We start from the raw sequence: 21,054 nt of genomic DNA, 5'->3' as shown, positions 1-21,054 counted from the left end.
GCTTAATATGGCCACCATGTGTCTAGAAGAGGCTTCTATCATGGAGATAACACTGAAAACTGCATTTTCACAATGGAACACTTTGTATTGGATGGCAAGAAATAGCTCAGTGACATAACCAGCACTTACTGGATATATCACTCAATGACATTTCAGACAACTGAATTAGGACCCATATATACAGTACATGTATACTGTGTTTAGATCATTTCCAGCTAGACAGAATCGAAATATGTGGGAATGCCCCTTCGTACCCTTACATATCTGTTACTGCATGTGGGATCAGTGTCAGATATGAAACCCAGACTTGAGTTTCCATGATCCGTCCCAGATGGGTGGGTATCACTTGACATGTACGGATCATGCAAGTATCCCTGCAGATGTGCTCTACAGCAATTCCATTTCTGCATAAGTGCAAATGATAAAAAGAATACCCCCAGGCCTTACAATAACTTACATCAGCCTCAATAATCCTGTGGGTAACGGAATGCCTTTGACTGTGGATTAGAGTGCTGTATCTGCTCCTCCAGTTACACATACTGCACTGGGGTCTGTTTTATTGATCTGAACAGTGCATGCATGAGAGTCTCTTTAATTTATGTAAAATGCCATGGAGGGAGGTTTGCATTTTAAAGATTTAAACAACTATTTAGATACAATGAGTTTGCTGTGGTATACCAAGAACCTTAATGAAGTCTTGGAAAGCAGGATAAATTCTGCTGGATTACAGGTGTAAAGCCTACAACTGCAGACTGACAGCCTTGTGGTTCCTAAGTGAGCATACTACAATGCAAAAGGATCAATCCCCCTGAGTAAGCACGTAGCTACCTTGTCTCACGTACAGGGTTCAGCAGTAACCAATTCAGCAATGCAAGAGAATGGCATATTGTAATTTTATATGTAAAATATACAAAACAGCACAACTGTAATCCGAGTGTATTTGCTTGCTTGAAATATTGTCTTAGCCTTTTGTTAGCTCTAGTACCATTTTACTCCTTTTCCACACAGTGAGTTAAATGTTCTTATATGAGTTTGAAACTAGCAAAAGTTTCTGATTCAGATAATATTCTTTTGCTCTAATAGGCGGTTATGACAACATGTTTTTCACAGGGCTGCCAGTTATCTCCTTTGAATCTGCGGAGAGACCCAACTACTTCCTGTGCGCCTCTGAGGACGGTTCTCTGCGTCTGGAGCAGTGGAGTGCCAGCGAGAAGTTCCGCAGGCAGGCCACCTACTTCCACCACCAGGGCCTGGGGATGGCAGGCTACAGCTCCTTCGAGCTATACAGCCAGAAGGGCTTTTTCATCACTCTCACGAGGACTGCCGCCAGAGCCTTGGGGTACGACTACTCTGAGGAGTTCAAGCACATCAGCAGTTTTACCATTGAAGGTGAGCAACAAGAGGGCTCGATTCTCCAAGCTTTTTAGAAAGGACCATTTCAGACTTTAGTCAGGCCTTCGCCATGTAATAATCTTCAAACTGAACAATGATATCAAAACAAGCTTTGATCCAATTAGATACTTAATGGCCTAACACATTAATAATACTCTGTGTTTTCATTTAAAGTGATGTCTTACTGTTGCTAAATTGGGCTTGGTTCATTTAACACCACTTACAGTGCAATAAAACCGTTTAGCACACTGGTTTCTTTCTGATAGCAATTAGATCGTGTCACATCTCTGTCTAAAATTACAACATTGAACTACCTTCATTACACAAATGCCAAACTTTGATTAGACGTGCAAACGCACTGCATTTCAGTGAGCACAATGGGAGCTTAATAAACCTGAAGTGCTGGAATGTAAGCAGAGAGGCCTTGTGAGCCACAACTAAGGCTGGCCTAGAACAGCCAGCCAAGCACTTCAGCCAGAACAATGTACTCTTCAGGGCCCTTCTCCTGTGTTAGCTTTCCTACCCCTTGCATATAAACAGTCAGTTGATACTCTGAGGGTGACAGGGTCACAGAATTTCCCTGCAAAGGGATTCTTTACACAGGCATAAATGTCTGTACACATTAAAAATGTTTTTTTTTTTTTTTTTTTTTGGGGGGGGGGGGGGTATGCTTATAGTATGTAGTACTAGAAATCTTACTGTTTAATAGATTTATAAGACATACCATTAATATTTACAAGACATACCATTAATATTACATCAGTGAGTAACTTTACGGAAAGATTAGGATAACTAATGAAATAGTTTCACTGTTATTATACATGAACATGATACTGTATCTTAGATTAGTGTACCTGGCTGCTGTTTTGACTGGAGTTATTTTTCTTCCAGTATTGAAGAGTTACACCCAGTGCTTTTAGTTATGCTTATTTAATATGAAAGAACCAGACTTAATTGATTTCCCAGCAGCCTTAGCGACTCTCTTCCAATAATTCCAAGCACGTTCCTCATGAGGCTGTTGCTAAATAATATTACATGAAAAATGCCAGAAATGATTAACCAAGAACGCGAGGTAATATTTACTAAAGTCATTTCTTAGATTTGTAGAGTATCTTCGATTTAAAATCCCTTCATCATTTTACATGACACATTAAAAACAACTTGTTTTTATTTTTTTCAGACAGCAGCACGGTTATTCCATACAGGATGATGTGTGAATGGAGGTACCACAGCTGTGCAAGTCCTTGCGTCAAAACATGCAGTGATCCTGATGCTATAGAGTGTCAGTTTTTACCCCCGTAAGTACCTGCATTCAATACAGACTTACCATTGGGTTTTATCAAGCAATTGCTTTAATTCTCATGTGTTTTTATTGTTGAATGTTGATCATTCTTTTTTGGTACTTCAAATAGGGTAGAAGGCTGCTTTCCTCACTGCCCTAAGAGCATGATTCTAGATGAGGTGACACGAAGATGCGTATATCCAGAGGACTGTGAGTATAATGCTTTGTGTGTGTGTGTGTGTGTAGGACAATGCAAATAGAGTCCGTCCAAGCCTTCAAATAGCCATGTACTGGCTATTTGATGTACTTGACGTAATATAGGTGTAATTGCTATGTCTTTAATTAATGAAATAAGCATGTAGCCTTTGTAATAACAGAAAATAAATTACAGTGACCCGCTCCATACATCATCTTTAAACCTACTCTCTCTGTCACTTCCATTTTATTTGGAGATAATCTGAGTATATTCCCTTCATCAGATCTATAAAAATACCTTTTACTTTCTGTATACAAAATGTATACAGTCTGTTATTAAAATTACCCATATGTTCTGCTTTCATTTGTACAGGCATTATTCTACCACCTACACCAACTCCTTATATGTTTGTGACAAAGTCAAACAGAACTACAGCAGCACCCACAACAACATCAGCCACTACTACTGCCTTTACGACCCCCACTGTAACCGAAACAGAGACCACCTCAACAGCAACATCTACCACTGAGCACAGCACTGCTGCAACTACCAGAAGCTACGCTACTGTGATGACAACCACAGCCTCGACCCTGGTTCCTCTGAGTCCGCTCACTCCAGTGGCCACCCTTTCCACGTCACCATCAGTTTCCACTGTCCAGACGTCCACTGTAACTGAAAGCCCCACAACTCCTCCCTTCCTAACCACCAGTCGGATCACTAGTGCTCTGTCAACCCTCAGTTCAGAAGACACTAGGATGACATCAACAATGACCATCACAAGCCAACCTGAAGTGTTGACCACAGAAGTGGGGACAACTACCCAGGCTCCATTGTCTACTGTCACAAGTGAAGTGCCTCCCACCTCTAGAGCTACAACCACATCAGAAGGGACAGTATACACATCTGTGAGTATCTTCTCAACCAAAGGCCCGTCAACTTTACAGCCAACCACCGTTACAGAGCCTTTTACAACTACAGCTTTGGTGACGGCAGCCACAAGTGTTTCCTCTCCAACACCTTACAGCATGTCCAGTGCCGTGACAGAAACCACACCTGTAACAACAGGAGCCACCACAGCTGCAACAACCGAATTACCATCATCATCCACAGAGCTGAAGACTACTCTTTCCACTGTGTCAGAATCCCAGCAAACTACAACAGTGCAGACAGCAGACTCAGGGCGTACTTCACAGTCTCTGCCTGACACAACAGCGTTCATGACTACAACTGAAGTGTCAACTCCGGCCTTGACTTCCACTACGGTTGTGCCAGTTCCCCCATTCCCACTCACAAGTGAAGTGACACACACATCCTTGTTCACTTCAGTGCCCTCTACTGTTACAGAAACGACACCTCCAGGGCTATTCACAGGCCCTATCACAACAGCCCTTTCTACAACCGAAACCCCCATAGAGGTGGAGAGATCTACGCAAATGGTCACAACTGCTACACCCCCATCTACCAATACCACTTTAACTGACCATGCCACCTACAGCACAGTGATACCTTCAATACTACAGCCAACGTCAATATGCACAGTAAGAGTTATATTGAATAAGTAACATTCAGTGGATGATTGTCCTTTAGTTCAAATCTGCCTATTACAACTTGGGTTTGAGGTTTTCATTAACTTCTCATCCCCTCCAGCTACGCCAGGGCAGATATTTGGAATAAAGCTTGTTCTTTATTTTATCTTGTCTTGTCTTCTTGCAGCCCCCATATTCCTACCGAGTGGATGAATGCAGTGAATATATCTGCTTTAACGGTCACTTGATGTTCCACAATGCCTCTTTGCAATGTCAGAATAACGTTTCTCAGCCTAACTGTGGGATCCTGGGAATGCCAATTCAGATTAACAAAGACAACTGCTGCCCACAATGGGAATGCCCATGTAAGTGCCCATTTTCAGCGTTCATTTTCTGTATAAGTTAATACGTTGTGTGTAGGGTGTCATCTCGAGCAGTTTTGTCAAGAGGACCACAAAGCAAAGCTGAGCAGTCTTGGCGGCTTAAACTGTATTAACTGTATTAACAAATAAAAAAAAATTAAAATATATTAGAAATGATGTTTTTTTCATTTATATTAAGGAATTTAAGTAAGTATTGTATTGATAAGTGAATTGTGAAATCATGCTGCCTCTTATATGAAATCCATATATTGCAGGTCGTTGTTCCATCATTTCTGATCTGCGTGTCATCACGTTTGATGGCAATAACGTTGCACTTTACGATAACGGCTCCTACATTCTGGTTCACCTGCCGAGAGAAAACATTGTGGCTCACATTGAGAAATGTCCAACAAGCGAGGTACAGTAAACTATCTAAACTATCTAGAATGGAATCTTTTCTGTAATAATACATATTTTGAAAAGCATTATTATTCATTTCGACTTTGTCAGCATGTAGCTGTACAGTACAAAGTTGCCAAAGGACATCCTGGACTCCCTTGTACAGTAGAGCTGCCATCAGTTATCATTATCATGAGAGAGCTCACATTGGCACGCTCTGTGCTACCTTTGCTCTGGCTTCAATTGCACCAAAATTCATCAAATATTTCTTTATTTGTTCTCAATCACACTCTCTTTCAGCTGAAATGTTTTATGTTCGGTCTGTACTGCATCTCCTTTAAGTAAATAATGTATTGTATTTATTTTGTTCGCAGAGTGTAAACTCCATAAGACGTCCCGTAAGTAGTTTTTATTTCATTATCTATTAAAAAAAATAACAGAACTTCATATCTTATTTACCAAAAATAAATAAACTATTTTTTTATTTCAAAGACTCCAACAGGTGGAACATCTGGGCTGTGTTTTAAAAAGCTGAATATAACAACACATTCATACAAGGTTCTCATCAATCGACTGGAAAGGAAGGTACGTTGAGAGCTGCTGTAGCTTGAATGGGGCGGTGCCAGTATGTGGTGCCCATATAAATGACTTCAGTGATCTCCAGTCTCCACCTACTGCTACGTTATGACTTTCTTTTTCTTCCAGGTGTCTGTGAACTTCATTAATGCTCGCCTGCCATTCACGAGGCAGAGTCTGCATATAGATGACACTGGCACCATGTATGTAATCAACACCCCAGGGGGAGTGAGCATCCAGTGGTACCACAGTACTGGCATCATAGTGCTTCAGTACAGCCCTCCATACAACACAACCAGCGGGACTCAGGGCCTTTGTGGTTAGTTTGCTTATAGGCATTCGGTAATGACCTGTACATCCTTGTGTAGTTCTTATTTATACCATTAATTAGATGCAGTGCTATATTGGAATATCAAAGTTGAACATTATTATTATTGCATTTTTAACTTCATAAAGTCCCTGAACCCAACAGAGTATATAAATGTCAGTGTGAAACACAGAGGGATGGATAGATAGATAGATAAGGTCGTTCCATATACCCCCACATATCGATACTAGCAATATCTGTAGCAAGTTTCATCAGGATTGGATAAGGTCTAAAGTTTGACATAGAGTAGGAATGGATATGCAACCCAAGCTGGGTTTAACAAATGCCTTCTCTTATAAGCATATCCTACTGTATAAAATGGAGAATTTGCTATTGTCTTATTGTCTATTGTCTCCAGTCTAAGCTACTGTATAACAGTATTTTAAATGTGTCTGAGCACCGCAGTTGTTTTTAAATAACATGTTACAAGCTTGGACTGGTAAACTTCAGATTGCCCCTCTGTAGTGTCAATAGTATAAAGAGCAGCTGCAACACGTTCTCTCTCCTTTCCAGGCTGCTGTGATGGAAACCCTGAGGACGATCTGAAGCTTCCCAATGGGACTGTCATTAAAAACGTGGAGGACATCCCTGTCTTCCTGTACAGCTGGATGGTGCACACGTCAGAAGAGACCGACTACTTCAGGAGGGTGGGAGACAACTGCACCACGGGCAACTGCACAAAATGCTTCCAGATGCTGAACCAAAATCCTTTCACTGTGTGCCATGACAAAGTAAGTCAATTCAAAAGACTAATAGGAATGTAAATTATAATGCAATCTAAATTTCCCCGTTGAATTAAGTTATGCAATGCTGAGGGATTTGCCAATGGGACATTTATGCATCGCAAGTGATCATATTGATTAAATAAATTGTATTTATTACTGCGACACAGCCTTGAGAATCTCACAGTGCACTTGGTTGTAGTTGGTGTTCCCTGTTGTGACTGACTGGTTTAGATAAAATAGCATTCATCTGCAATTAGCGGAAGCTAGAGGGGGCATGAAGTGTACAATGAGAAAGAGAAAGTGGTGTGTACAATCCCTGAGTCCTGTGGTGGTGTGTACAATCTCTGAGTCCTGTGGTGGTGTGTACAATCCCTGAGTCCTGTGGTGGTGTGTACAATCCCTGAGTCCTGTGGTGGTGTGTACAATCCCTGAGTCCTGTGGTGGTGTGTACAATCCCTGAGTCCTGTGGTGGTGTGTACAAGCCCTGAAGCCTCTTTCTACTTCATTACTCCTAGAGCATGTCCTAACCCATGTATTATGCAATAAAAGTTTATAATCTTGAAGTGACTGTCAAATGATCTTAGTTTGCTTACAAGTCGCCATAGTGTTACTAAGGAGGATTAAACAATAAACACATCAACTGATTATTTTACAACTAGTGGTGGTGGTGCTGTCCATTGTGAGATCATCAGCATCTCCTGTTATAGATATGAGACATCATGGAACTGATAATTTAATAAAGAACTCGTCCAATATAAAGTAAAAGCCTGGCTGCAGGTCACAGCAGAACTCTGGTTGCACTCAAAGCATCAACAGCTCTGTAAATTGTACTGCATTATAATGAAAGGCAGACTCATCTGTTGTGGGGGCAAGGTGCAGGATAGCAGGAGGGGAAAGGGAGAACAAGGGATGACAGAAGAAGTGAGAGGGGAGTGAGACAGAGGGGCGGGGAGTGTTGAAGGAGGGAGAGAGCAGGGAAAGTAGGAGAGATAGATCAGATGAAAGTAATTGAGCATGTGGAAGGAGTGTGTGAGAGAGAGAGGAAGGGGGGCAAGAGATATGGGCATAGGGCTGTGAGAGGTTGGGTATAGTGAGGGGGCAGTAGAGGAAGGGAGTGAGGGAAAGGTATGGGTGGAAAGAGAGGGGAGGGAGTGACCAAGGTAGTAGGATGAAGAGGGCAATGGAGGAGGAGGAGAAAGAGGAAGAAATCACAGACACCCGTATGGGCTGAGAGAAGAAAGATAAAGAGGTGATGAAGAATGGGGAGAAGGGTCCAGAGGAGCCAGAAGAGATGAAAAACCAAGTTGAAGGAAAGACACTGTGAAGATCTAGAAACAGTGCCAGGGCTACACATCCCCCAAACAGGAAGGTGCAAAAGAGCCCATGTAAAGCTCTGTCCCTTCTGCTTCTCCCTCCTGCCCAGCTTCAGACTTGATATCTGGAAACTCAGCTCAAGGCCTGCCTCTGTGCTTCTAAGTAAAACAATGTTGTGACACAGAGTACAGGTGCACTAGTCACACTGTGCTGGATCCGGTTCTGCAGTCCTCCATACTCCCCTTCACCAGCCTGAACCTCCAATGCGGAATGCATCTAAAAGTTCTAATAGATCTAAATTATTGAACCTTAACAAAACAGAGTATGTGTGTGTGCGCTTCTTTATTCAGCTAAGTTCCAGTGATTTAGTATTGGTTTTGTTGTTGAATGTGTTTTACTGTTATAAGTATAAAGCGCTGGTAGCTAACACAATAATTTCATGTTTTGCACTTCCATTCATTTCATAATCTAGGTCATTTCACTTCAGCAGTGTCTTCTGGGTCAAAGTATGTTACTGGCTGCAAGTGTGTCATTTAATGGGGGTAGCATTTGATTGGTTAGGGACAGGAAAGAAGGCAGTGAAGTGGTGCGGACAATTGAAATGACCAAGAAAGTGCAAGACTACCTAAAGCACAGAGCAAGCTTTAACCTAGTGTAGTACCTGGATAGGGTTTCTTTTTAGACCTAGATAGTGAATAGAAGTGTAGCAAATGAAATAATTATTATTGTTAGCAGCAACCATTTAAAACTCCAGCTAGACTATAATCCAGTGTTGGGAAACTGCATTCTAAACCAGATCTTGTATTAAGTGTTGATGAATTCAGGGAATTGATTCCATGTCTGGTCAAAATGCACAAGGTTTAATTGTCTATCTTTGACATTTTGCTCCATTTCCAGCATTCTCTTCTGACAGAATGAAAAAGTACAGTACCTAACAGACACCAATGTTATGTCCACAAAGGTTTCACCAGAGCAATTCTGTGATAAGATCTGGGCTGGAGATCTTCACTACAAGAACCATGAATGTGATTTTCTTGCTGCCTACGTGGCGATCTGCTACACTCACAACATCTGCACCAACTGGAGGACGCCGGAGTTTTGTCGTGAGTAGCTTCCACACTCATTACCTCTCACAAGGGATAAACTGATGTGCACCATTACTGTGGAAAGCCTAATTCCAGAACACATGTTCAACACTGCTAAGAATGATTATATTTGGATTACTTTTTAAAATATGGGTCCTATTTCACAAAACTTAAACTTTTAATTTACAGATAAGACCATTTGTTTTGTGTCCAGCGCCTGTTATTTTTACCTTTTTGTTCCTGGAATCCACTGGTGGTAGTGATGTTATTATTATTATTATTTATTTCTTAGCAGATGCCCTTATCCAGGGCGACTTACAATTGTTACAAGATATCACATTATTTTTACATACAATTACCATTTATACAGTTTTATACAGGTTTTTACTGGAGCAATCTAGGCGAAGTACCTTGCTCAAGTGTACAGCAGCAGTGTCCTCCACCTGAGATTGAACCTACTCCACACTGCTGCCCCTGTTATCTGAGACATGATCCAATATGTCTGTGGGTAGCTTTGAACCTTGCCTTTGGTTTGTATTTCTTTTTGATGCCCTTGTAGTTCCACACTAACAAAAGATGAGGCTGGTTTTGTATCTGGAGCATAGTTTTACTAAAGACATGAAACCAACTACAGCTGGAGAAAAAAGGGTTCTGAGATCAATACTCATGCAGAAATTGAGCACTTCAATTAGAATATTGAAAGCCATTCTAATAAAGACTGGCACCTCTAATATATTTTTTCCAATTGATACCTTATAAAGCACTGAAGTGTCCCCCGGGAAAGGAATACCAGGCTTGTGTGAGCACCTGCAAAACAAAGACCTGTCAGAACAGAGAGTACTACGAGGAATCCACGTGTTCCTACATCAGGGAGGAGTGTGTGTGCAAAAGCGGGACCATCCTACACCGAGCTGACTCTGCATTCTGTGTCACAGAGGAGCAGTGCGGTCAGTAATGCATATCCATTGAACATACGATAGGACTCTAATCCTAAATGTGTTGTTCTATGTGTCCGCCTGCATCTATTCTTTTGGGAGTCTCATCTTGTCAGCTCTCAGTAGTTGAGCAAGGTTGGACCTGGTCAGTGTGGAATAGGTAACCTTCAGGGTTGGGGACTTAGGAGAGGACACTCTTTACTGTAGGCCCAGGGCCCAACTCAACGTTCCAGTCCACAATCAGATTTCAAAATTTGGTAACAACTGGCAGTAATTTGTTATGCTATTATGATTGTGGTGCTGTACATCCTCCGTGAGGAATGTCAATAAATTGTGAATATTTCCCTTTGTTCCTCAGTTTGCACCGACAATGAAGGCGGGCCCCGGGCCCCCGGGGAGGTTTGGAAGGGCTCCAGTAAGGGCTGCTGCATGTACAAGTGCATGGAGAATGGCAGCATCATTGCAGTGGAGCCAGAGTGCAGCGAGGTGCCGTCCCCTATCTGTGAACGGGAGGGGGAGTATGTCATTGATGTAATTGAAGAGGGGGCTTGCTGTCCAAAGAAGATCTGTGGTGAGCAGATGACCTCACTGTACAATCAGTTGCTTCTCAGAAATGCTGGAAATCTTTTCTGAACTTAAATAATAGTTTTCCCTGAAATAATAGACTGAAAGACTCAAATTTGTCAAGTTCAATGTTCCAATAAAAGGCTACACTTGAGATGAACCAAATGGAGATGAACCTATGTGATACTTAGTATGACGTACATCTCTATAATATAAAGTTGTTTGAATCATACAGTAGATTATTTGAACAGCAACATAAATTAGTACTTTTACAATATTCAGTGAAAGTATTTTTTTTCTTTTTTTTCTGCAGAGTGTAATTTAACCATATGTGACAATGAGGTTCCTGCTTGCGAAAATGGGAATAAACTTATGATTGGCTACAGCACCATATCCTGCTGTCCCGATTATAGATGCGGTAAGTTTTAATCATTTGTAGTAATGTAGCTTTAATTACTAATCAGATTGCTAAGTATAATGTATTCTTTCCTAATAGTGATTCCAGTGCTGCAAATTTGCATTTGGAAACAATACATTTTACTTTTAGTGGTGCACCTCTAATTATGAATGAGTTTGTAGATGACATTTTTTCATTGCTGGATAGTATGAATCCCCTCCTTTCTATTCAACAGAATGCGACTCTCTGGCCTGTCCCACTGCTACACCCCCTGAATGCAGAGAGGACCAGTTCCTGGTAGAAGTCAGAGAGGATAAGTCATGTTGCTATTCCTATCTGTGTGGTACGAATGCTTTCAGAATAATTCATTTGAATTTAATTGAAAAGGATTTTTCATCCACAGCCTGAGGTCTATTCATTTGATCTGAAGTGTATGTTTCTTTCCAGTCTGTGAGTCCTGTATCGACCCCATCCCTTTGTGCAGTGAAGGAGAGATTCTCGCAGTTGATCTCAATACAACTCATCGCTGCTGCCCACAATACCAGTGTGGTAAGAAATGAAAAGGAACAAAGAGTGACGATTCAAGAGGCATTTTTTTTACATCGGGTCAAACCGCAGAATCTCAATTTTCTTTTGAGAAAAGTCATAGGGACTGCATTGAAAGGAGCTCAGTGTCACCCGTGTGGGTGTTTCAAAACCTCATGCCAACTTCTGATGAGAAATACGTTACAAACACCAGTCCAGCCTGCAGATTTTCATTTGTTTTTCAATGGGCAGTTAGAATCAAAGCGTTGCAGGGTGTGAGCTAGTACTGTACCTTCAACACCACCACTGAGGTTGTATTGATTTATCAAGCAGCTCCCTCAGTGGTGATGCCTTCCTTCACTGATTGATTATTTTGCTGTTACTCATTTAGAACCATCTCCAATCCTAGTATTGCATGTCTTGCATTGCTGGGATGACAACGCCCATAGCATAACGCAGCATGTCTGCACATGTCTACAGGAAAGCAGCTAAATGCTTTCTGCATTTTAGAATCATGGTGGCTCTTAGCACTATTTTCTTTTCTCTCCAGTCTGCGATGTGAACCTGTGCCCTGTAGCTCATGCGGATTGCACACCTGGCACAGTTCTGGTGAAGAAGAGCATTGCTGGACAGTGCTGTCCGGAATGGGAATGTGGTAACTATTTCCTGTTATGCATTATTACAGGTTCATAAGTAACTAGGCAGGTTGTTTATCTGTGGGTATTGCATATGATACAGAAATTAACAAAATGAACAGGATACTGTATTTACAATTGTACAAATATATGAAACTTAAAATTAAAACTTATAGAATTATTTCAGTCATCTACAATTCAAGTTGTTTACATAAAATGGTTTTCTTTTCAACAGAGTGCAGCTGCCAAAATAATTCTGTCCCATTTTGTCAGGTGGTAAGTTTAATATATATATATATATATTTGTTATTTAAATAACAGTGCATGAAATATCATTAACTTCATACTAAACAATATAACAATAGCAATAAAACAATGTACTTGCTAATGTAAGAGGGTGGAGTCTGGTCATGAACCAGCAACCCTGCCCCCCATGTTCCTCAGCATTCGTGGTTATAGAGCTTTTAACCTTATCTCATTTCACCGAAAGGGGACAGAATTCGTATATAGCACTGCCCGTTACACTAATGTACAGAAATGTCCCCTTTCTGATGAGGAAGGATGTTAAGTTTGTTGAACAATCTGGGGTTTGGTTCGCAGAGTTCTGTTTTCTTACACTTCATTTTCTTCAATAACCAGGGAGAGACCCACGTGGAGGACCCCGACTTCTCCAGTGCCTGCGGCTGCACTCGTTACTTTTGCAGTAAGTTTGCAGGGGGAGGAGGACAATCCCTACCTTTCAAACTGCACTACTCCACAACTCTGCTCAATTGTACATTCAAATATAATCAATACTCTAAATCTACATAGTTCTCTTTCTGTGCACCTTTGCCAGGCCTTGGCAGTATGGTTTGGCTAGTTTTAGCATAAGGACATAAGCATCCTCCATCTTGAGACCTCACTGCCACTGGAGGAGGTTACGGATAACACCTGTTATAGCTCTGAAAGAGAAATGGAAATCTGCATAGGGCAGAAAAAAAAGCTTTTAAAACCTCTTTCCTCTGAGGAATGAGTCTTGTTCTCTGTGTGTTTGTCATTCTAGAGAAAACCGACGTGTGCCTGTTTCAAGGAGTGACTGTGCTGAGCCCTGGCCAGTCCATGATCCAGTACTTCGAGAGGGATCTCTGTTACATGGTGCACTGCTTGCTGGAGATGGACCCTGGCTCAGGCTTCCATGCTATGGACGTGGCCACTGTCAACTGCTCAGAAAAATGTGGCGCTGTAGGTGCAATTCATCTGGCCCTGCATTCATCAAAGCTCAACATAATTTTCTTTGCTATATAACTCCAATATAACCCCCCCCCCCCACCCCCACCCCTCGCCACATTTCTCCCTTCTCCCTTCTCAATAGCATCAAGTCTACGTTCCATCTTCGGACCCCCATATTTGCTGTGGTTCGTGCAAGAATGTGTCATGCACTTTCACAAATGAAAATGGGACCATTGACTTATACAGGGTAAGTACTAAAACCTTTGCAAACATCTTAAAGACAAACTACTGTGGAGAAGCTCAGGCTCTCCTGCTTTAGTAATCCCTGCTCTGTGAATAACTGAGAGGATTTCTATACCCTGTACTGCACCCTTCACTAACCAAATTAATCACAGAATGAGGTCAAATACTCCCCTGTGGTCCCCAATAAAGCAGCATCTTGTGGTTTTAAACCGGGGTCTTCTGGCAAGTACCTTCTTCCAGTTCTCCTGCAAGTAAATGCATATAGCCTTATATATTTAGCTACTGTTTGAATTGTGAAAAAAAAAAATCTTTGTATTGCCTTGGTAAAATTGTATGGATCTCTTTGGTAATAATACCTTGTGTCTGTTTTCTCTTTGAATTGTAGGCGGGGAGTACATGGGTGTCTAACTGCACTAGATTTGATTGTGTGGAGTCAGCTGTCGGGGCTGTGGTACTTGGCTCTGGAGTTGTCTGCCCCCCTTTTAACGACACTGAATGTGTGCAGGTTTGTACCAGAGCTGTTGTGCACAATGTGGTTTGATTGTTCGGTTGTTTATAACGACTTGAACTTAGTTTATTTGTACTTAAATTCAGCAGCTGTGACAGTTCTACAAGTTTAGTCTGGAAGCTTTAAACCTGCGCAATGTTTAAGCCAAAACTATTAAAAGTATCCAGTTTAGGGAATCACAATTGGGTAAAATATTGTCTAGAATGATTGATAGGCATCACAAATTGGGCCCAGAATAAGCAACTGCAGTGGCCTACAGCTGTTCTTAGAACTTTCAAAGGCAGAATATGCCAGAACAGTGCCATCTGGTGTTCCAGAGTTAATGTCAACATCAAATAGTGTGTACTACTGTATACACCTAAACATGTAAAGCTGGCATTAACATACTCTGTGCTCTTGCCATTGCATCTCCAAACTGCAAAGAAGAAAATGGGACGGTGTCATTCCTACTGAACTCTATTTTCAAGGCTGGCTGACAGTCACAAAACTTACAGAGCAGTTTGTTATGTGTTAGAATGCTGTTTATCATAGTAAAGACAACAGGGTGAAGTGCCGGGCTCTGACAACTACAACATGAAGGTCTAATTATTAACACTCCATTGTTTATAAATAGATTAGAATCAATTGAAGATGTCTTTCTTTAAGACTTTAATGTTTGATGAAGGAATGAATCGCAGCCTTTATTTACAAAGAGACTAACACAGACAGTTTTCATCTGGTGAAATGTTCCTGCTAGTGCTTGGTGTTCTTTGGTTACTTTGGGAACGTGCCAATCTCTTTGTCAAGAGCTCACAATTAGCTATCCACTCACCCCAGCTCCTGCAAAAGCTTGGTGCAGTCTCCCTTGATGTGTCCCTCTTTCTCTTGTTTTAGAATGGAGGGACTGTGCAGAGCTACATCGACGGGTGCTGCAAGACGTGTAAGTGATCAAGGCCGCACTGTATGCTTGTTTGGCTTCTGGTACTGGAGTGCTGCGGTATAATTAAACTCAATGGCTGGGGGTGAAATGAGGACAAAGCATCAAAGCATGTAGAGCCCCAATCAAGCAAAAGTACAGTAAGATAAACACAGAAATAATGACGGCAACCTGGCTTATTTGTGGCTGCTGGTGTGAATACCTGTTGCAGGCTGCTGACTGATTTCATTGATCTGACCCTCATTATTTATTATTCTGGAGTATAACCGTGAACATCCCAAACTAAACACAAGACAAAGGAGTGTTTTTTTTAAGATGCTCTTTTGAGCCTACTTTTGGTTTCATAAATCGGACGTACTGTACCAATTTAACAATTCAGAGGAGATTTGTTTTTCTTTCTGGGAAAGCTGCATGACACAATCCCCTGAAAAATCAAAATCCTGTCCCAATTTATTTAGAACAAACATGGAAGCTTTCATTGTCTTTAGCGGCACGTGCACAGCGAGAGACTGTTATACTTCAGAAAAGGTGCTAGCTGCGGCTGCTAGGAATGTGATGCACCATGTTTCAATCTCTTTGCTAACCTGATGTGTTCGAATGCGCAATGTTTTAGAGCGGAGCCCTGGCAAACTAAAAGCATGTGCTCTATAAATAATAAAAAAAAAAAAGCAGAGCCTGAAAAGTGCCTCTGCCTTATGGCATTGTTTTAAAATAAGCCAGTAATACTGATGTAATGCATGCTGGAATGAGCTGATTCATATGAATGTGTATTCATATATATATGAAACTGTTTTTCTAAAATATTGATATTCCTGATAATTCTACTAGGTTCTGGATTGGGTATATTACCATTTACCATTAGCCCAGTAGCCCCTACTGGTAGTACTAATTGTGACACAGGTACTATTGCCATTACTGTACTTTATCTGTTCTGTCATGTTGCTGTATGTGTCAAAGCAATGTCATTAATATAGCTATTCTTAACAGTTTTGGTACAGCTACAACATACGGGTCAATGCAGTATGTGCCACTAATGTTAATAAACTGAGGAGTAATACATTGTAAGCATACTTACATTACATAATAACATACTGTACTGCAGCACTATACAGCATAAGAAATATGCCATGAAAAATAAATGTCAATTATCCTATTCATTTTTTCAAGAAATTGAGTTTGTATAGTGCAGTTATAAAGATTTATACTGCACTTTTTATTACTTTAAGACTTGAAAAAATGAATTGGTGTGCTTGTGTACTTGTTAATCTGACATTTGAAATCCAGGTACATGATTTAAATAAGTTTTCTTTTAGTGAGTAATAATATGATGTGTTATCACATCATTTGCAACATGCTCCAGTATTTGTATATCCAATTACAGCCTGTAGCACTACACAATATCCATTTGGCCAATAGAGATTGACCTAAATGCTCTGCTAATACTATCGTGATAGACCTACATTTTGATGGTGATGGGTTACTGTAGAATGCACATCCCTCGCTTATAACAGTTAGTTAATGATCTCTATTGGAATAGAGGTAGGCTTTTCTTAAACTTTAGATACCCATGCCCAGATGGGTATTGGTGCTGGGAATTAACATTTTAACACAACACATTGTGTCCTATGTTTTTGTTTGTTTTTTTACAATATTGATGCATGTAATTGTTATTTATTGTATTCATATAATGTGCTTTACACACATGTACTGGTACATGCTCCTTATGATTCAAACACTGCTTGTCAGAATCATGTACTGTACAGACTCACAGTGCTGCAGTTCCTTCTAGAATAACATTACATGTTGCCTACATATTAGGGGTGTGCAGATCATCTTTACTCCCTCACCCTTGAAAACACAATTACATCATTTGGGTGACATGGGTTATATGGAAGAACTCCATTAAAATAAATCACAATTACTGTATGACTGGGCAAGGTAAAATCCCATTCATAAACTGAAGTGGCAAACTAAAACAAGGAAAGATACTTAACCCACAGTATTCAGGTTTTCGTTTGAACATCCTAAACATGTATATCTATAGTATTGGTGATATGCATGACAACTTAAGTTACAATGAGAGTAATATGATTTCATAAGAAACAGTAAAGACCCCCACACATGAACCTGATATCTTACAAAAGACAAAACAGAGAAGACTTAATGGAATTGACCTGACCATATGGATCTGGGGTTAACAGCACAGTTCAGGATTTTAACTCCTATAGTGTTGCATTATGGAATTGGACAGCAATCCTGTACTTCATAAAGAAAAGAGACCTGTAAAACGATGTCCCTAACAGCCTGTGGTCACACTGGATATATCAGGTTCACACATGAGGCACTAGAACTGATGATTACTGTACTTTATTGTAATACAACTACTAATGTATTGTAATAAACAGCAAATGTATGTAATGTGTATATATATATATATATATATATATATATATATATATATATATATATATATATATATATATATATATATATAAGATGTATTTAAATACTATAAATGACTGTTCCCTCCTAGTCTGGGGAACCTTTTTGGTGCAAAGTGATCCTTACAGAAGAAATAGGCCTTAAGTTTTCTCAGAGTCTGGCAGGAGCCTGAGAAAGGGCAGTGCTGTGGCCTAGGCTGGTTACTGCAGGGAGCAGACCCAGAGTCGGAAAAGCTACAGTTTAAGCGTGGATGCACACTTTGATTAACAAAAAACAAAGATAAAACAAAAGGTTTAAACAAAGACACAAATCAAAAATACAAACCAAAATCACACCCAAGCTGGACTATCATGGCGCTTAGACTGAGAGCACACCCTGATGCTCTCAGCCTTTCCTTAAACTAAATCTCCCAAACAAAGGATCTGGATCCCATTACAAACCAGCAATTAGTCAATCAAGACCCAGCCACATTCCACACGTGAATCTGGCATCCCTGCCAAACTGAAATGAAAAAGAAATCTTTCACAATAACACAACACACTATTTACATGCAAGGTGAAAGAGAGATTCTCAGTAAGAGATCCCCAGCACAGGTGTCTGGCATGTCAGACCAATTCAGACACTGCCCTTGTTTCTATCCTTGACGAGACCACTGTGCTTTCTGTTTTTGTCTTGTTTTGTGACTCATGCTGTATCTCTATGTATTGTCAGGCAAGGACGATGGAAGAACATGCAAGAAAGTGACAATCAGGACGACAATCAGAAAGGACGACTGCAGGAGCAGCACGCCGGTAAGCATTCTTGTATTAATATCAGATTCTATTACTCTTTTGTATCATTTGATGTCCTGCTTTTTACAGTATCTCCAGGGTTTTCGTTATTAACTCTGACCAGTTAAACAAATCACACTCCAAAAATGACTGTATTCTAAATATGTACATCAATAGCACCTGTTGAATGGATATTTATTACTTACACACGCACTGATGTGAATGAACAACACCCTCATATATGTGGGGTCTGATTTGAATCAAAGATAGTTTGCTGATCTAGTTTGGACAAGTGGGAATTCCAGTACTTGCATATCTCTATTTAACGTGTTATCATGAAAAGATAAAGTTGCCCTTGTAAAGCTTTTTACTATAATAATAATAAAGCATCTGTAAATGTAACCATGGTGTGCTTGCTAATGTTGAACGTTCTTCTTCTTTCAGGTGACGGTGACCTCCTGTGATGGGAAATGCCCATCGGCCACCATTTTTAACTTCAACATTAATAGCCATGCCAGATTCTGCAAGTGCTGTAGAGAAAGCGGTCTGGAGACTCGCACAGTGCAGCTGTACTGCAGTAGAAATAGCACTTTGGTTGACTATGTTTTCCAGGAGCCAACAGACTGTACTTGTCAGTGGAATTAGATGCCAATGATGTTGATTGCAATTGTTTTCTCAAAGGCAGGGAGTCTTTGCGTTGCTCCAGCACTTACTTCTGATCAGATGTTATTTTACCAGGCTTTAAGAACCTACATGTTACTAATTACCAAGTTAGGATTGTGAATAAGCTTCAATATCCACACTGCCTGTCACTAAGTCATGAGGATTTAATATTTTCAATTATTATTATTATTATTATTATTATTATTATTATTATTATTATTATTATTATATTGCAGATGCCAAAGTGACATTTTACAACAATGTTTAGATCAATATTTTAGAGAATCATTGAAGGTATTTGAAATGACTTGTACAACATCTGATCCTCTGTTCTCCCTGTAATCCTGAATATAATGATATTATGTAGTACTTACTTATCAGCAACAATGCGGCAAGGACCATTTTATTGGTACCTCATTGGTTTTCTCAATAAAACAGTCTCAATAATGTTAAAGTGTTTTATTGGGCTTTGGACCACAAGTTATTTCATTATTTAGAAGTCAGTGCAATGTGGGTTATACTTTATAAATTGCAACTTTTGCATGTGCATTAACACTTAGCAAGGCATTTACATTTGACTAAGGAATACTGAAGTTATAAAAAGTACTGTGACAGTGCGACAGATGATTTTATTGGTCTTCAAGGATGTGGATCATATATAACTGTTTGAATCGGCTACAGCACAATCCCCCCTTGCGAATGTCTTAACTGCTGAACAAACAGTTCAGATTGCTTTGCACAGGTAGTTAATATTGCTTATATACTATTACCATCTGTTACACTTGAAAGCTCTGGTGTTTTAGTTCTTATAATGTAGATTGTAAAACTATGGCAGGGAATAGTTTCTCATAAGAAAACCAATTTCTTTTGAACCTGAATATTTGGTTTCAGTTGAATGTCCGTAACATTTCTACTAGATAACAGCTGTTTCACTGAAGTCAGCATCCCACTCAAGTACACAATTAGAAAACTGACTTTCTAGCTGACTCTTGTTTTGTCAATAAATAATGCAAAGTGTGCCCTTTTTCCTGGTTCCCCAACTACAACAACATGCTGATTCAAAGAAGAAAAGAAAGCTGTCAAAGATGCATTTCAGGTGAGTCATGAAGTTCTGGGTTACACGAACCAGCAGGTTAACAACGCAAGACATTCAACAGGATAGAAAAGGGGAAATTGTACTTGACAAGGGCAGGTGTACTACTACTGGTGGCATTCATTTGTATGTGACTTTAGTTCAACTAGCTAGCTAGTAAAAAATTGAATTTGGTAGTACATACTTTTGTTTAAATGGGCTATTCCTGACATCATGATAAGTTAATTTGTCATGCAAATGGAATCACTAAAGTGCATTATAGAAAATATAAAAAGATGTGTCTGTTGCAAATCAGAATTCAACGGCTTATAGTAGATGCTCAGTTGGCAGGTGCTTCATTATCCAGGACTGTCCAAATTCACCCTGGACATGCAGGGACTAAATAAGGTGACAGTTTGATGCCATCAAAGTATGAACCTGCTGCTGATAATAGTGTGTGAACTCATTAAAAAAGCCTGTTTTGGGGGTAGAATTGTAAACTTGGTTCTATTTCCAACGCATCATTTCCAAGCTCCAAAACTCTGAGTGGCTTGCATTCATGTCGCTTTTTTTTGTTTTGGCCTCCTCCTCCCCTGCCTCCACCTCGCAGCTGTCTTGTCCGGGGGGAAGTGGCCCATAGCATCTTTCTATCCGCGGCTCCCGGATTGCATGATAATGTTCGTGTATTCGCCTGGCCAGCCAGCAATGCGGGTAGCAGTCGTGCACCCTGGACAGGGCCTCCGGTCTAATTTATCATCGTCATTAAATCATATGTAATATTGCATCAATCACTATTCAATTGCATTCAATCATATCGCAGATTCTCCTTCCTGAAATAAGTATTCTCACAAGGTTGTAGGTAGTGGTAAAAAAAAAAATAATAAACATTTTGAACTGCCTAATGAGTGGACCAAATGCATCCAATTAAGTGATTATTAGCATAACCATTCA

General features: G+C 40.2%; 1 protein-coding gene across 1 annotated transcript in view; it reads left to right on the top strand.

The window, feature by feature from the left end:
* The window catches only part of LOC131737556 (otogelin-like protein), a 51,978-nt gene extending 32,517 nt beyond the window's left edge, over positions 1-19,461 (top strand). The window contains exons 33-58 of the mRNA XM_059027594.1: positions 1,111-1,389; positions 2,573-2,690; positions 2,805-2,884; positions 3,243-4,408; positions 4,584-4,761; positions 5,034-5,176; positions 5,532-5,555; positions 5,650-5,742; positions 5,863-6,052; positions 6,614-6,831; positions 9,101-9,242; positions 9,986-10,171; positions 10,518-10,730; positions 11,037-11,141; positions 11,356-11,463; positions 11,568-11,669; positions 12,196-12,300; positions 12,516-12,556; positions 12,920-12,983; positions 13,323-13,501; positions 13,632-13,736; positions 14,118-14,237; positions 15,114-15,159; positions 15,985-16,056; positions 18,310-18,389; positions 18,813-19,461. Of these exons, the coding sequence (XP_058883577.1) occupies positions 1,111-1,389; positions 2,573-2,690; positions 2,805-2,884; positions 3,243-4,408; positions 4,584-4,761; positions 5,034-5,176; positions 5,532-5,555; positions 5,650-5,742; positions 5,863-6,052; positions 6,614-6,831; positions 9,101-9,242; positions 9,986-10,171; positions 10,518-10,730; positions 11,037-11,141; positions 11,356-11,463; positions 11,568-11,669; positions 12,196-12,300; positions 12,516-12,556; positions 12,920-12,983; positions 13,323-13,501; positions 13,632-13,736; positions 14,118-14,237; positions 15,114-15,159; positions 15,985-16,056; positions 18,310-18,389; positions 18,813-19,013 (4,358 nt within the window). The 3' untranslated portion in view covers positions 19,014-19,461. The remainder of the gene's footprint in view (positions 1-1,110; positions 1,390-2,572; positions 2,691-2,804; positions 2,885-3,242; positions 4,409-4,583; positions 4,762-5,033; positions 5,177-5,531; positions 5,556-5,649; positions 5,743-5,862; positions 6,053-6,613; positions 6,832-9,100; positions 9,243-9,985; positions 10,172-10,517; positions 10,731-11,036; positions 11,142-11,355; positions 11,464-11,567; positions 11,670-12,195; positions 12,301-12,515; positions 12,557-12,919; positions 12,984-13,322; positions 13,502-13,631; positions 13,737-14,117; positions 14,238-15,113; positions 15,160-15,984; positions 16,057-18,309; positions 18,390-18,812) is intronic.
* Positions 19,462-21,054: the final 1,593 nt, after the last annotated feature.

Source organism: Acipenser ruthenus, chromosome 7 (genome assembly GCF_902713425.1).
Source record: "Acipenser ruthenus chromosome 7, fAciRut3.2 maternal haplotype, whole genome shotgun sequence".
NCBI classification, from domain to species: domain Eukaryota; kingdom Metazoa; phylum Chordata; class Actinopteri; order Acipenseriformes; family Acipenseridae; genus Acipenser; species Acipenser ruthenus.
The sequence above is the reverse complement of the archived record's forward strand: the minus strand, read 5'-3'. Positions and strand labels throughout refer to the sequence as shown.